We start from the raw sequence: 15,463 nt of genomic DNA on the forward strand, positions 1-15,463 counted from the left end.
CGCGCTCCCGTAAAGTCGTCTGGGCACGGGGGCAAGGGTGGCATATGAGGACGGCCTCTGTGGGCAGCACCGAAAAATCAGTTACCTTTATTCCCTTTAGAAGCTTGGAGTTACACCTAATTCCTATTCGCTGGGTTGAGAGTTGGCTACAAAGGAATATTCCTTTTTGGGAACTCACCCCAGGCCAAACAAACGTTACTGGTATTAGCAAACATCCACTGAGCCCTGACCCCGTGCTGGCCACTGCGCCCACTACTGTACGTGTCTTGGAATCCTCATCATGAAGCGGCTGCTACTCTGCTTCAGATCTCAGGAAGCAGGGTCTGTGGAGGTAACTTACCCGGTGACGCACAGCGAGAAAGGGGCTCACAGCACACAGTTTCTATTCTCCCAGACGGCAGCCTCCCCACCACCACCAGAGTGCCCATCACCTCCATCCCACCAATCCCACCAGTCCCACCTATCCCCTGTCCCTGGCCCCTTCCTGCACACTGCCTGCCCATGACCTCTTCCTTCCCAGGACCCCTTCTTTCCCTCCACTCCCTGTCCTGGAACACCCCCATCAGCTGTGACCTGTCACCCTAGTCCATGCCACAGTGGGCTGCGCATACTTCTGTTGGATTATTTTATTTATTTTTATGTAAAGATTTATTTATTTTGAAAGGAAGAGTTGGAGAGAGAGAGAGAGAGAGAGAGAGAGAGAGAGAGAAGAATCTTCCATCCACTGGTTCACTTCCCAAATGGCCACAAGGGCTGGGGCTGGGCCAGGCTGAAGCCAGAAACCAGGAGCTTCTTCCGGGTCTCCCAGGTGGATGGCAAGGGCCCCAGCACTCGGGCCATTCTCCACTGCTCTCTCAGGCACATTAGCAGGGAGCTGGATCAGGAGGTGGAGTAGCAGCGACTCGAGCAGTGCCTTTATGGGACGCCAGCAGCGCAGGTGGCAGCTTTACCTGTTACGCTGCCACAGCACAGGCCCCAGACTTCTGCTCCTTTGAAAACATTCTCCTCATCCCAGCTCCTGGACTGTTTCAGGACCCTGGCAACACAGCTCCAAACAAGGGACACAGGTGGCCCAGAGAACGCAACAGGGTGGATGGGTCCGGTAGACGGCATCACTGTGGGAATGAGGACAGGGCCTGTTTCCTGAGTGCTTATCGCGTGTCAGGCACTGCTTCATGCACCATAGGAACACGAGCTCGTTAATCACCAGGACAGGTATCTCTCAAGGAGGCTGGAGCTCCGCCTCTATGCCCTCCCTCTCTCCACATTGACAGGCTCACTAGACTTGACACACGCCTTCAGTACTTAGCTGTGTTGTGTTTCTGAGTAGATCCACCTTTCCCATCTGTTTATGAATGTGCTATGTTGACTCCCCCCGTGGGTGGGGAGGTACTGTACCTCTCACAAGAGGATTTGGACAACGGATCATTCATTTGAACTAAATGAGGACCCTGGGCCATCATGTCAATGCACACAACAAAATTCAGCATCATTTCACCACATTTCAAGTCTTACTTTAAACCATCAAGGAGTCACTTACATTTAAGTTAGTGCAGGTTATGCTTTCTGGATTCATGATTTGGGAAAAAATGGACACAGCTTTTGCCACTTGATTCTAGAAGGGAAAAAAAAAATCAAGTTATATCTCAAAGCAAGATCACTGTGCCGCCACAGAGATCATTTAGAGAAGACGGGATATTCCTATGCATGAGGACCCAGAGTTTGGAAGTGCGCAGATAAAGGATTTCGGTGATCAGAAATAAACATTCCCTAAGATGTTTCACCCAGAGTCTTGTTAGTGGATGTTCTCACAGCTACCTGAGATGGGGGCTGGCACTGCCCCTTCTCCAACAGAACTGCTTTCAAGACAAACAGGAATAAGCAATACGAATGCAAGCCCCATCTCAGACATAATTAGAACAGAGAAACCTCAAAGCACAGTAGAGGTGGAGGCAGCGCCAGAAACGTGGGAGATGGAGCGGGGGACAGTACAGGAGGAGGCAGGATCGAAATGAGAAAAAGGAACAAGATCGAGTAGATCAGAAGTAGAAAAATACCAGGCAGGCCAGTGTCTTCACAGCAGAGCTCCATCCTGGATGACAGAGGTGTGAGGCCTGAAATCTGTCTAGAGGAGAGCAAGCGTCACCTCGGAATTTTAAGTCTGGTCAAAGCGTAGTTCAAGTACAAAAACCAAAAGTCCAATAAAATAATTTCAACTATTATTCTCCTGAAGAATTTATTAGAAGACAAGACCTTGGCCAACCAGGAGAAGACTGGGAAAACAACAGCACAACACCTGGCAGTAAACAAAGAACCTACTGAACTAGACAGAGGGCCAAGTCACATGTGGGAATATGGTTACAGAATGGAGTGCACTTGCTACACACTGGACAATGAGGAAATGACAATATGAATAGAAGTCAGGAAGAGAAGGGAAAAGAAGGTAAGGGGCGGAGAAAGCACCCCTATTTCTTCGTCTTTATTATCTGCAGATTGCTGACAACTCAAATGTATTTAAGAGAAAAGTCAACATTATGAGAGATAACATATCAACTAAAATTAAGTGGTGGAAGAGGAAAATAACAGAAAAAGGAAAAATAAACAAATTTTACCATTACTTATGGTAGTAACAAATTGACATTACAAAAGGATTGAGGATGAAGAATATTAAAGTATAGCTTTAAAGTAATCACAAGGGCAAGAGCACACAGACAACAAGCACATGACACATTTTAGAAGTTAAAAACCACAAAGCATCACATTAAATGAGACCTAAGATCAAATATATGTCATACTAATGGGAAACAGTCCAAGAAAGACGAGCATCATATCATAAAGCAAAGTTGAAATTGAGGCAGTGTATCAGAGACATGCCTATGAAACGAAACCATTCAGAAAGATTACCAAAATGGGGGAGGGGGGGCTTGGAAAAGGCATGTATCAGGCAATTATAAACCCAATCAGAACCAGGAGACAAAACACAGAGGTGGAGTTCATAGCAAAAGCAGCAAACACAACGGAGAGGGGTACTCTACAGTGCTCAAGCGAGGGAGTCAACGACTCCAAACCAATGGTAACACAACTGTGCATCCAACGCTCTAACCCACACATGCCCAAGGGAAAACCACAGGTGCTACAAAAATAACCAGAAGCGCCAGCCTTTAATTTATCTCGCTCAGTCCAGGAGAGAAAAAGAGGACAAGAAGATTCCCTGGACAGAGAGGGACGCTTGGGGAGTTAAAGAAACCATCAGGGCCCTATGGAAGGCTGGGAAGAACATGTCCTCTCGAGTTCGAGTTCTTCAGTGGCTCTGTCCGACAGAGCATGGAAACGGACCACTGTTACTCGCGTTTGTAATTAAGCCAAGAACACTCCAGCCGTGTTTCACCAGCTGGACTGGTCATTCTTTCTGCTACAACATTTCCGTGTACGCACAGCAAGCCTTGGAATAGGAACTCCCCAAAGAGGGGGCTCTTGTTGTTTTTTTTTTTTTTTTTAACTTTTATTTAATGAATATAAATTTCCAAAGTACAGCTTATGGATTACAATGGCTTCCCCCGCCCCATAACTTCCCTCCCACCCACAACCCTCCCCTTTCCCTCTCCCTCAAGGAGGGGGCTCTTCTAAAGAGCATGTACTCCAGACTTCCAGCTCTGAGTGACCCCCTCCAGGGGATGGCTCACCACTGCCCCTCTTCTCTCTGGGCCTCACCTGTCCAGTAAGAGGGAAACCATCCCACAAGTCTCATCTGAACAGTATCTCTTGGGTTTCACTGTGAGACCCCCCCATTTCCACACCGGGTCAAGCCCATGCACCCACTCTCCTGAGATGGAATCAGCTTTGGAGAACATTAAATGGTTCTCTGAGAACCTGATCTAGAAGATGGAGCACTGCAATTTTCATTTTTAATTACCTGAGAAATTTCCTGTAGAGTGCAACTCCCCTCCTTGATTCTCCACAGGATCTAAACCAACCCCCTCTAAACAAAAATGCTTGCTAGGTCCTCAATGCAAAACGGAAACTTCTTTTTTTAAGGCACAGAGATAAACTTTTTTGGAGGGGGCAGACATAGAAACACAGGTTTCATGGCAACAAAGACATTGGTTTCTTTATGGGAACTTCTTTGCAATGCAGTCAGAAGGGCAAAAATGCAACAGCAGGAACAAGTGAAAGTACAGTGTGCACCCTGACCTTACCTGATTCAGAGCTAATGCCACGGCGAAGCAGGATGCTCTCCTGGAGAGAATTTCCCCTCTGATCAGGGCTTCCTCCCTTAACATAGTGCAGATTTTGAAAGACTCGGGGCTGTTCTGTGAGGAGAGGGGATTGCTTAATAAATGTCGTGTACCTTTAAGTTGCACAAAGTGATACACAGAGTTCAGTACTTCAGCTTTCCTTCTGTGACTGTTTCCCAGAGCCCACCTCAAGCCACCGAAGTGACTACGCTCCATTCAGACGATCTGCATGTAGACAAGGTTCCCTGTAAGTTAGCAGCTCAAGTCTAAATTATCTTTGTTTTTAAAGCTTGCTGTCAATTTTCTGAATTGGAGCAGTTTCACAACACACACAGATTTCTTTGTCTCTGGGCAGGGTGGATTCTAGACATAAGCCCTACAAAGTACAAATATACAGAGTCTGCCTGTCCCTACATTGAATAGTACAGTGAGGCTCAACACTTGGAAACTGCTGGAATACAAATTATTAAAGAATCTCACAAAAATAGAAACCTTAAAAAAAATCCAAGCAGATGAGTGCTACGCAAACCAGTGAAGACAGCAGCGGTCTACCCAGCCCTCTCCCCTGTGCTTGCTGTGGGTGCATTAGGTGTAGGGGAGCAGTGGCAGCTGTGCATCCACGTCACCCAGACGTGACATGACGCACAAGCCGCATTTGGTGGGACAGGGTGGTGGCTACAACTAGGAATGGGCACTGGCTGACCAGCTCGTCTTGGATACAACAGGGGGAGACATGTCTTCTGGCCTGTCCTAAGTAGTGCAATGAAATTCTCTCCACTTCAGGATACACTCAGGGAACCACCCTAAGTAGGCCAGAAAACTGAGATCCTGGGGTTAACAACCAGTATTCCAGCATCATGTGCTCTGCTGGCCTTCTAGTTCACAGAATCATAGAACAGTACAACAGCAAAGGACCACCTAATCCAGGGTCTGTGAACCATGGCCCTTGAGGCAGATCCGGCCTACAGCAAAGAATGGTTTCACATTTTAAAGGTTTATAAAAGCAAAAACAAAGAAGAATATGTGACAGAGATGGTAAGGTAGTCCTCCAAACCTAAAATACAAGCTCAGCGGGCCGGTGCCGTGGCTCACTAGGCTAATCCTCCACCTGCGGCGCCGGCACACCAGGTTCTAGTCCCAGTTGGGGCGCCGGGTTCTGTCCCGGTTGCTCCTTTTCCAGCCCAGCTCTCTGCTGTGGCCCGCGAGTGCAGTGGAGGATGGCCCAGGTCCTTGGGCCCTGCACCCACATGGGATACCAGGAGGAAGCACCTGGCTCCTGGCTTCGGATCAGTGCAGCACGCTAGCCGTAGCAGCCATTTTGGGGGTGAACCAATGGAAAAGGAAGACCTTTCTGTCTGTCTCTCTCTCTCTAACTCTGCCTGTCAAAAAAAAAAAAAAAAAAAAGAAAATTAAGAAAATCACACACACAAAAAAATACGAGCTCAGCAACCTTATTACAACAATCTGAAATCCAAAACGTTTTCAGCAACCATGACACTCACAAGATTCAGGTTTCAGGAACAGGTGTTTGGGCAAGGCTAGGATACCAATGACACTGGCAGCACCCCATGGGGTACCTGAACTTGATTCCTGGCTCTGGCTCCTGACTCTAGGTTCCTGCTAATGCAGACCCTAAGAGGCAGCAGTGATGGCACAAGTACTTAAGTCTTTATAACCCACATAGGAGGCCCAGACTGAATTCCTGGCTCCCAGTTTCTGCCTGGTCTAGCCACAGCAACTGTGGGCACTTAGGGAAATAAACCAGTGCATAGGAGTTCTCTTTCAAATACATAATAATGAAAGAAAAAAGTTGCAGATATCAGAGCAATGAGACTTTTGGATCGGGGTGCTCAACCGGTAAAGCCTATACAAATATAATCTAGAAAACGCCAAATCTGAAACCCTTTTGGCCCACACATTTCAGATAAAGGATATTCAACCTGTGTACTCTCTGGCCTTTTATAGAAAAAGTCTGCTGGCTCCTGAATCCACCTGTATCATTTTACAAACAAAATAATCAGTTCAAAACCATGTAAGTCACTGGATGCGAGGCTGAGGTCAGACTCAGTTTGTAGTGTGGTGTTTGTTCTGCCCCTCGTTTTGGACAGGTGGTACTGCCACACTCCCAGGAGAGATTTTCAGTGGCCCATGTTCTTCTAGCTCCATTTTGGTATTACTGTTTTCAGTTCAAAAAGGTTTTGTTATCCAGGTTTCCAAAGTTTAAATGGCAGGAATGACTACACTTACATGTTCAATCTTGGTTATTTCACTATTTCTGTTCTCATTCATTCAATAAATACTGAAGCAGTTTCTGTGTACAAGAAGCAATCTGTTGGGGCCGGTGCTATGGCATAGTGGGTAAAGCCACCTCCTGCAGTACCAGCATCCCACATGGGCACCGGTTTGAGTCCCAGCTACTCAACTTCCGATCCAGCTCTCTGCTACGGCCTGGGAAAGCAGTAGAAGATGGCCCAAGTCCTTGAGCCCCTGCACCTGTGTGGGAGACCTGGAAGAAGCTCCTGGCTCCGGGCTTCAGATTGGCGCAGCTCTGGCCAATTGAGGAGTGAACCAGCAGATGGAAGGTCTCTCTCTCTCTCTCTGCCTCTCTTTCTCTGTGCAACTCTTTCAAATAAATAAATATATATATATATTTTAAAAATGTTTAAAGAAGCAATCTTTTACAGTAATGAAGTAAGGACTTAAAAGTCACGGCCTGCCTCCATGAAGAGTTCATTTTCAGGTCACATACTTTTGTTAAAGGCACCTTGGCAGGTGCTGAATACAAAGAAGCCTCAAGGAGCTCCCACAAAGGGGACAGAACACATGGCGAACCTGGGTTTTCTAAAAATGAGTACATTTAAAACTGAAATATTTGCACCAGACGGGAAAACATACTTCAAAGGAACTAAATTTTATTTGTAAACAATAAATAAGGAAATCTTCAGGACTACCCATAATGCCCAGAAAGTTAATGGGAAACAGCCTTACCAGTTTGTAGCAAATGGCAAATGCAAGGACATAGGTATCTTTGCTGAACTTCACATCTTGGTTTTTCATCTCAATCAACACCTCCAGGGCACCTGCCAAAGGTGAGGAGTGGGTCAGCAAGGTCAGAGTTTCTCTGCTCGTGGCCCCCGAAGCTCCCATCTGTTCAGCACTACCTACTGAAAAGCCATAGCACAACAGCACCTACTTCTCAAGGTCCTTTTGCAATTGCTAAAAAGAATCATATCATGCAGCCAAAACTGGCATTTCAAAATCTATCACAATTTCAGCATAAAGAAAGTCTAGAATGCTTAGTTTAAGGCATGGAATACAAGGCAGTTTTTTTTTTTTTTTTAAGATTTTTATTTGTTTAGTTGACAGGCAGAGTTACAGACAGTGAGAGAGACAGACAGACAGAGAGAAAGGTCTTCTTTCCGTTGGTTCACTCCCCTAATGGCCGCCACGGCCGGAGCTACACCAATCCGAAGCCAGGAGGCAGGCGCTTCTTTCCTGGTCTCCTACGAAGGTGCAGGGGCCCAAGCACTTGGGCCATCCTCCACTGCCTTCCCATGCCACAGCAGAGAGCTGGACTGGAAGAGGAGCAACTGGGACTAGAACCAGCGCCCATATGGGATGTGGGCGCTGCAGGTGGAGGATTAACCTAGTGCGCCACCACGCCGGCCCCAAGGCAGTGTTTTCAAACACAAAAGAAGGAGATCTCCATGATTCAGTCCCTCAACAAGAACATAAGCATTATTTTTACACGGTCTTTTTTTTTTCTTCCCCGATGGCTATAGGAGCATAGATGGCAGAATTTTTCAGCAAACACGCCACAGTACTTACTTTGATATTTGCCTTTATTAAATAACATCTCCATCAAAATATTGAATGATGTGGCGTCGGAGAAGAAACCTCGCAATTGCTAAGGAAGAAAAACAGTAGTTTGGTTAGAAATTAAAACATTTAAGAGGGTATTTATACTGTATCTCCTTTACTGAAGGGTTCTTTTTCTGCATACTTCACTCACTTGGCCTCCTGGATTCTCGAATAAATCTGATACAGGAGGGGTTTACTTTTGAACAAAATTAAAGTGCTGCCACTGTCTCGTCGGCCGTGCCTTTGGGAATGAGCACACTGAACTAGAATCAAGAGATAAGGCAGATCTCTGGGTTTCATAAACAGCAAAGAAAGTCTTTATGACATGTGTGGCTCTGCCATACTTAGGAGAAAAGCAACAGGCCATCTATCCCTGCCAGGGCTCCTGGAACCTGGGCGCTAGCTGGTTTTTGGGTTTTGTAAAACCTGATTTATTTTATTCATTTGAAAGGCAGAGTGACAGAGAGAGACTGAGATTTTCCATCCGCTGGCCCACTCCCCAGATGGCAACGACGGCAGGGGCCAGGCCAAGCTGAGGCCAGGAGCTCCGACGCCGTTCTTCCACGTGGGTGGCAGGGGCACAAGTACTCAGGCTGCCCTTCCAGGCACAGCAGCAGGGAGCAGGATCAGAGGAGAGCAGCTGAGGCTTGGAACTGGTGCTTGGATGCGGGCTGCCAATGACACACGCCACAGCTCAATCTGCTGTGCCACGATGCTGGCCCTGGGTGCTAGTTGTTAACATGAAGTGGTAGCTACAAATACACATGAGGATGAATGCAGGAGGGTCTCATTCAACTATGGTCCTCTTGGGGTAAACAGGTTCAATTACTTACTTTTTGAAATAATTCACTCAAGGAGTGATTCTTTCAAAAAAAATTTTAGCAGACACATAAAAATTATATTTATCTATGGGGCATACATGTTTCAATATATGTGTATATTGTGTAATGTCCAATCAGGGTAAACATGCCTATCTCTTCAAACATTTCACATTGCTATATTGTGAAAACATGCAAAATCCTATCTTCTAGAGTTTTTAGAGGGAAATTACAGTATGTACATTACATACAAATATACAGTATGTACATTATGGTCAGCTGCTGTGTAACAGAACCCAGAACTTTTTACCCTGATTATAACTCAGTATCTGTTAATTAACCTCTCCCCATTCCCCTTCTTCCCCCTCCTCCTGCTTCCTTCCCCAGCCTCTCATAACCACTGTTACATCTTCCATGAGATCTTTTTTCCCCCAAGATTCCACATACGAGAGATCATGTGATTCTCGCATCGCTGTGCTTGGCTTAACACAGTGACCTCCAGTCCGCCATGCTGCTGCCAGTGGTGGCTCCAGCCTCCTCACGGCTGAGTAAGACCCGTGCAGGTAGCGCGTTTTCTCTGTTCACCCCACGGTGCACAGGCCTCCACCTTGTTTTCCACAATGGCTATACCAATTTACATTGCCACTAACAACATTTAAGGGTGCCCTTTTTTCCTTGCCAGCATTTGTTAATTTTTATTTTTTGGCAACAGCCAATCTAACAGTGGCAAGCAGGACTCTCACTGTGGTTTTGATATGCATCTTCCCTGATGACTCGTGATGCTGACCATCTTTACACATGTCTGTTGGCCACTGGTATGTCTTCCAAGAAATGTCTATTTTGATCTCACTGCTTAATTCTTTTGCTGTTGGGGTGAGTTCCTTATATATTCTTGTTATTAACATCTCATCAGAGATATAACTTGCAAGTATTTGATCCCATTCTGCACACTGCCTCTTCAGTCTGTTGACTCCTTTGCTGTACAGAGGCTCTTTACTTTGACAAAATACCATTTTACTTTTGTCTTTGTTTCTTCTGCTTTCCTGCTCCAAGAAATCCTTGCCCATTCTAATGTCCTGGAGCATCTCCCCTATCTTTCCTTCCAGTATAAAATGGCAACTCTTAAAATTTTTTCAACTTGTATTTACTTAAAAGGACAAGCATTAGATATACTTATGAACATGTTTTGAAACATGCATACATTGTGGAATGGCTAGGTTGAGCTAATTAACATATGTATTACTTTACATATTTATTTCTTTTTGTGGTTGAGACACTTAAATCGACTTCTTAGCAACTTTTAACACTGTAATACTTTTTATTTACCATGGTCATCATGTTGTGCAACAGATCTCTTAAATTTATTCCTTCTTTCTAACTGAAACTGTGTGTCTTTTAACCCACCTTCCCAACATCTGTTCAATATTCTGAAAACCATGATGATGTGACACACATGATTTCTAAATAGTTCATTAAGTGACTTGTTCGAGTCTGGTCTTTTCTGAGAGCTGATGAGGCATACCTTTTTCCAGGGGCTGAGAATAAAGAAATGGTAAACAGGCATACCCCTGCCCTACCCTAGCTGGGGCTACTACCTAGTGACACTTAAGTGCTGGTGCTGTGACAATGAATGAGTGAATAAAACAAGCGAAAATGAGAAAGACAGTTTCAAGCATCAACAACAAGGAGGCAGGGTAAAGAGAGGAGGGGTGGAGGGTGGTCAGGGAAGCTCCTCCCCAGGGCAAACTCCAGTCAGACACCAAGAGTGTGGCATGGCGGAGAAAGGACAAGAAGGTTCAGGGAGAAGCAAGCACAAGGGAGAGGGGAGGACATGAGATCAAATGCAGGGCCCTCTTGGTCGCGGTCAGGGGTCTGAGTTTCCTTCCAGAGCAGCCCTGTCCAGTGAACAGGCACTGGAAGTGGTGAGTGTGTGCTCTAGTGCATGAGAGTAAATTTCCAAATAGCCTCATTCAAAAAAAGAAAAGAGATATATGTTAAATTAACTGTTACATTATTTAACCAGCTATAACCAAAATATCATTTCTACATGTGATCAATGTAAAAAATAACGACACTTTGCATTTGCTTTTTTTATACCAAGATTTGAAATCTATCATACGCTTGTAGTTATGCACACAGCACATGCAGATTTGAACTTGTCATAGCCAAGGGCTTCATAAGTGCTTGTAGCTGGTGACTACCACCCAGGCAGCAACAGGCTAGAGGGCTCTGAGCAGGGAACACAACAAATTAGGGTAGAAGCAGGAAGAGGCTGTATGTTGTGTGTTCAGTTCTTCCTATTGTTCTAAAAAAACTTACGCATGAACTTTTCATACCCAAGCAGGTTAAAAAAATTCTTTCATTTTCTTTGTACCTTGGGTTTTTAATCATCATACTCATAGCTATGGTTTATTATTTTAAATATAGCCTAATACAGAAATCCATTAAAAAGTGAGAACTTTTTGTAATCCTACCCCCAAAGATAAGCAGTTCAATGCATATATTTCCAGATTTTTAACTACATATACACTAAAATGTAAATTATATGTCTTTTAAGAAAAAAAAAATAGGATCAAACTATCCAGAGTGATCTGAAACCACATTTTCTCCACTTACTGATTAGATTACAGTAATTGTTCTAACACACAGGTGTCCCTGAAGAAGGGCAAGTGTCCACCGGGCCATTCCACTACCCATAGAACCCCTGGACAGCTGGCTGGTTATGGAAGTTCCTAGGAACATTAAAATGAATCCTGGTCTGGCCCCAAAGCTGAATGAATGTTCTTGATCATGGATGAATTTATAGTGCCTCTGGGTCCCAGTTTTCCTCATCTAGAAAATGGGGATAATGACTGGACCTACCTCACCAGGGTAACAAACGCAGGAAACAAATGAAATAACAAAGTGCTTATTCCAATACTGAGGACACAGAAAATCCTCAATATGTAATTGTAAAAATAGCTGTTCTTGTTCTAGGAAGAGAAAATCAGAACGTGTGAAAGCATTTTGAAAATGGGGAAGCACAGCTGTAGAAAGCATCTGGGGAGTGAACCAATGGGAGGAAGATCTTTGTCTCTGTGTCATTCAAATACAATGCAATAATTTTTTAAATATATTTTTGAAGGTTTTTTTTTTTTTTTATTTGAAAGGAAGAGTTACAAAGAGACAGAGAGATATGGGAGAGATGGAGAGAGAGATCTTCCATCCACAAGTTCACTCTCTAAATGGCTGTAACGGCTGGAGCTGAGCCAATCTGGTCAGGAGCCAGGAGTTTCTTCTGGGTCTCCCAATGGGTACAGGGGCCTAAGTACTGGGGCCATCTTTCGCTGCCTTTCCAGGCGCATTAGCAGGGAGATGATGGGAAGTGGAGCAGCCAGGACTGGAACTGGTGCCCATATGGGATGCCAGCACTGCAGATGGAGGCTTTATCAGCCCTGCCACAGGGCCGGCCTCAAATAAATTTTAAGTGGCGGATTATCTTAAACTACCCTCTACCAAAAGCTCCTGAAAGAGAGCACTACGTCCCGGGTGGACACACGAGCAAAGGAGGTGAAGACCTTGTCACCTGTACCTACAGCCCCTGGATCCCTGTGCTGCCCCTCTGTATCTGACCTGACTCCGGGGAAACAAAAGTGCAGAGGAGAGCTGTTTAGTCCGCATTTCAGGGAAAGGCTGCGGGGCTAACTCGGGAATAACGTGGATCCCTTTCCGACTTTCACAAAGAACGCCCCATCCTCGGCACAGGATCGCAGCGGCAGGGAAAGTGCTCAGGGAGCAGTCACCTGGTCCTTGACGAGCTGCACCGCAGACTCCTCCAGACCCAGCTCGTAACACAGCCTCATGAAGAGCGGGCCGAACTTATACTCCCCGAGAGGGGCGCTTCTGTTCTCTGCATGGTACCTGGGGAGCAAAGTGAGTCAGTGACCAAAGGGTGGGACACGGGAGCGAGGACGGACAGACTGTGGCATGCACTCTGCCAGTGCTGGGACACAGCAGCAAGGGGCTCCTCACCGCCTGGCGGCGGGGAGTGGCAGGAGGCCTGAAGGCAGCGCAGAGGTGCAGGCACTGCATTTAAACGAACCAAGAGCACACGTGGTTTCTCAGAGGCAGACACAGGCTGGTCGACCCGAGCAAGGCGGGAGAGTGGACGGGGTAATCACTCTGTGCACTGAGCGGCCGCCAGCCCGGGTCTGCTCAGGGGCACACTCAGGGAACGCAGGGGCCTCGCCTCTGTAACCGCATCAGCAAGGCCCCTCGGAGGAGAGCAAAGGAAGGAGTGGGATGAGCCCTGTGCTCCCCCGGCTGGCTTCACTGCCACGTGCTAGACAACCAACGGGCGTGTTTTCCAACGTGTAGCCGTCTCTGCTGCTCTACACTTGAGGCTATGACAACATCACTGAACAAAGAAGTGTGGCTCTGAAATCTGACGTCTTAGGAAAAGGTCTGTTACATCTTACTGTGACTTGGGATTTCTATGGCCAGTCAGAACTGCAGAACTGTGAATCACTAAATTTACTTTTTTTTTTTGCCAGAGTTAGACACTGAGAGAGAGTGACAGAAAGTTCTTCCTTCCGTTGGTTCACCCCCCAAATGGCTGCTGCGGCCGGCGCACTGTGCCGATCCAAAGCCAGGAGCCAGGCACTTCCTCCTGGTCTCCCATGTGGGTGCAGGGACCCAAGTACTTGGGGCATCCTCCACTGCTTTCCTGGGCCACAGCAGAGAGCTGGACTGGAAGAGGGGCAGCAGGACTAGTACCCGGCACCCCAACCAGGACTAGGACCTGGGGTGCCGGTGCTGCAGGTGGAGGATTAGCCAAGTGAGCCATGGTAACGGCCTATCTTTTTTTTTTTTTTTTTTTTAAGATTTATTTATTTATTTGAAAGTCAGAATTAGAGAGAGAGAGGGAGAGACAAAGAGAGAGAGATTTTCTATCTGCTGGGTCACTCCCCAAATGGCTATAACAGAAAGGGCTGAGCCTGGCCAAAGCCAGGAGACAGGAGCTTCTTCTGGGTCTCCCAAGTGGGTGTAGGGGCCCAAAGACCTGGGCCATCTTCTGCTGCTTTCCCAGGCCATAGCAGAGAGCTGGATTGGAAGTGGAGCACCCAGGATTTGAACCAGTGCCCATATGGGATGGTGGCACTGCAGATAGCGGCTTTGCCGGCTATGCCACAGCACAGTCCCCAAATTTACTTTCAATAACCATCTCATTGTGCTTTAGACACCTAGAGGGCAATCTGGCACTAAAGAACCACCTCGTGATTACACATAAATCAAACACAGGGGTAGGGGGCAGCCCTCACCTGAGAACTTAACACTTTCTAGTTTCTGCTGAAAACCCTGAGCAAGGCCATGGGAGTTCCATGGCTCATCTACTCCAGCATGCACAGTGTCAGATGGAATCTGATGTGTTCTGTAATGAAATTATAGAAGGGACAAGTGACATTCATTACTTCACCATACACTTCTGAATTAAGTAATTAAAAGGCAACATAGTGTAAAGGTTTGTAGACTGATTCCAAAACCAGTCTAGTGTGGGTGCCTGGTGCGGCGGTTAAGACCTCGCTTGGGATGCCCATACTCCATACTGGAATGACTGGGTTCAAGTCCCCAGCTCCACTTCTAATTCTAGGTTCCTGCTGACGCTCACCCTGGGAGGCAATGGTGATGGCTAAGCCCTTGGTACCTGTTGCCCAAGTGGGAGACCTGGATGGGCCTCCAGGTTCCCGATTCAGCCTGGCCCAGTCCTGGCTGTTGCGGGTACCTGGGGAGTACACCAGAGGGTGAAAGATCTCTGTGTTTGTCTGCCTTTCAATAAAAATGGCAAATAAAATCAAGAAAATTGGCCTTACAAACTGTGTAACCATGAGCAAATTCATCACCTACTCTGTGCCTTGGTCAAATGGAGGGAAGGAAACTCAGCTCCAAGAGTTCCTGTGAGGACTGAATGAGCGGCTGTGCCTGGCCCACAGCAAGCCTGCAGAACGCAGTGAGCTCCTACAAAGCCGAAGAGGGAGACGTCCTGAAAATCTACATGTTCCAGGATACGGTCGCAGGAGAAACTTGTGCCAGACGGAAGACAAAAGAAAGCAACAGCAAAAGCTTCCTGATTCGCCAGCCACTCTAATAAGAGTGCTGAAATGTCACTGAGATAACGGGTCACCTTTTTGACAAGTGGATCTCAACGCTCTGTATAAACCACACAACAGCAGCCGGTGATGAGCTGGAGGTGATGAAGTTGCCCCTGTTTGGGGCTCAACAGTTTCCGATTCGGCTCCTGACTCCCTCACCTGCTGCAGACCGTGCAGCTCAGCAGCAGACAGGCTGGTTGGACCACAGGTCCACCCCCCTCCCATTTGGCCAGCTGTCCACTGTCAAGGGCAAGGACGGCCCCCTGCTAGGGAGCCACTAGCCCCAAGAAGGGAGCTATGGGCCACACTCCGCTTATGATAAAAAGAAGAGTAGAAACGCTCAGAAGTTCCATTCTGACTTTTTATTCTTAGAAACCCCTGACAGCTCTGAGTAGCAAAAAGAGAGAAAGGCACACACAAG

The 15,463-nt window shown here is 46.6% G+C and overlaps 1 protein-coding gene across 6 annotated transcripts in view; it reads right to left on the bottom strand.

The window, feature by feature from the left end:
* Nucleotides 1-15,463, bottom strand: part of PTCD2 (pentatricopeptide repeat domain 2) — a 38,680-nt gene that overhangs the window by 16,701 nt on the left and 6,516 nt on the right. For 3 of the 6 annotated variants that reach the window (XM_070056566.2, XM_051833258.3, XM_051833257.3), the window contains exons 4-8: nt 12,697-12,814; nt 8,064-8,142; nt 7,224-7,315; nt 4,197-4,310; nt 1,541-1,615 (exon numbers count right to left, since the gene is read on the bottom strand). In XM_070056566.2, the coding sequence (XP_069912667.1) occupies nt 1,541-1,615; nt 4,197-4,310; nt 7,224-7,315; nt 8,064-8,142; nt 12,697-12,814 (478 nt within the window). Of the gene's footprint in view, nt 1-1,540; nt 1,616-4,196; nt 4,311-4,436; nt 4,461-7,223; nt 7,316-8,063; nt 8,143-12,696; nt 12,815-15,463 lie in introns of those variants that run through there. The other 3 variants (XM_070056567.2, XM_089312580.1, XM_089312581.1) reach the window with 2 other exon arrangements.

This window comes from Oryctolagus cuniculus, chromosome 14, assembly GCF_051225735.1.
Source record: "Oryctolagus cuniculus isolate XC-2025 breed Fujian yellow rabbit chromosome 14, ASM5122573v1, whole genome shotgun sequence".
In the NCBI taxonomy this organism is placed as follows: domain Eukaryota; kingdom Metazoa; phylum Chordata; class Mammalia; order Lagomorpha; family Leporidae; genus Oryctolagus; species Oryctolagus cuniculus.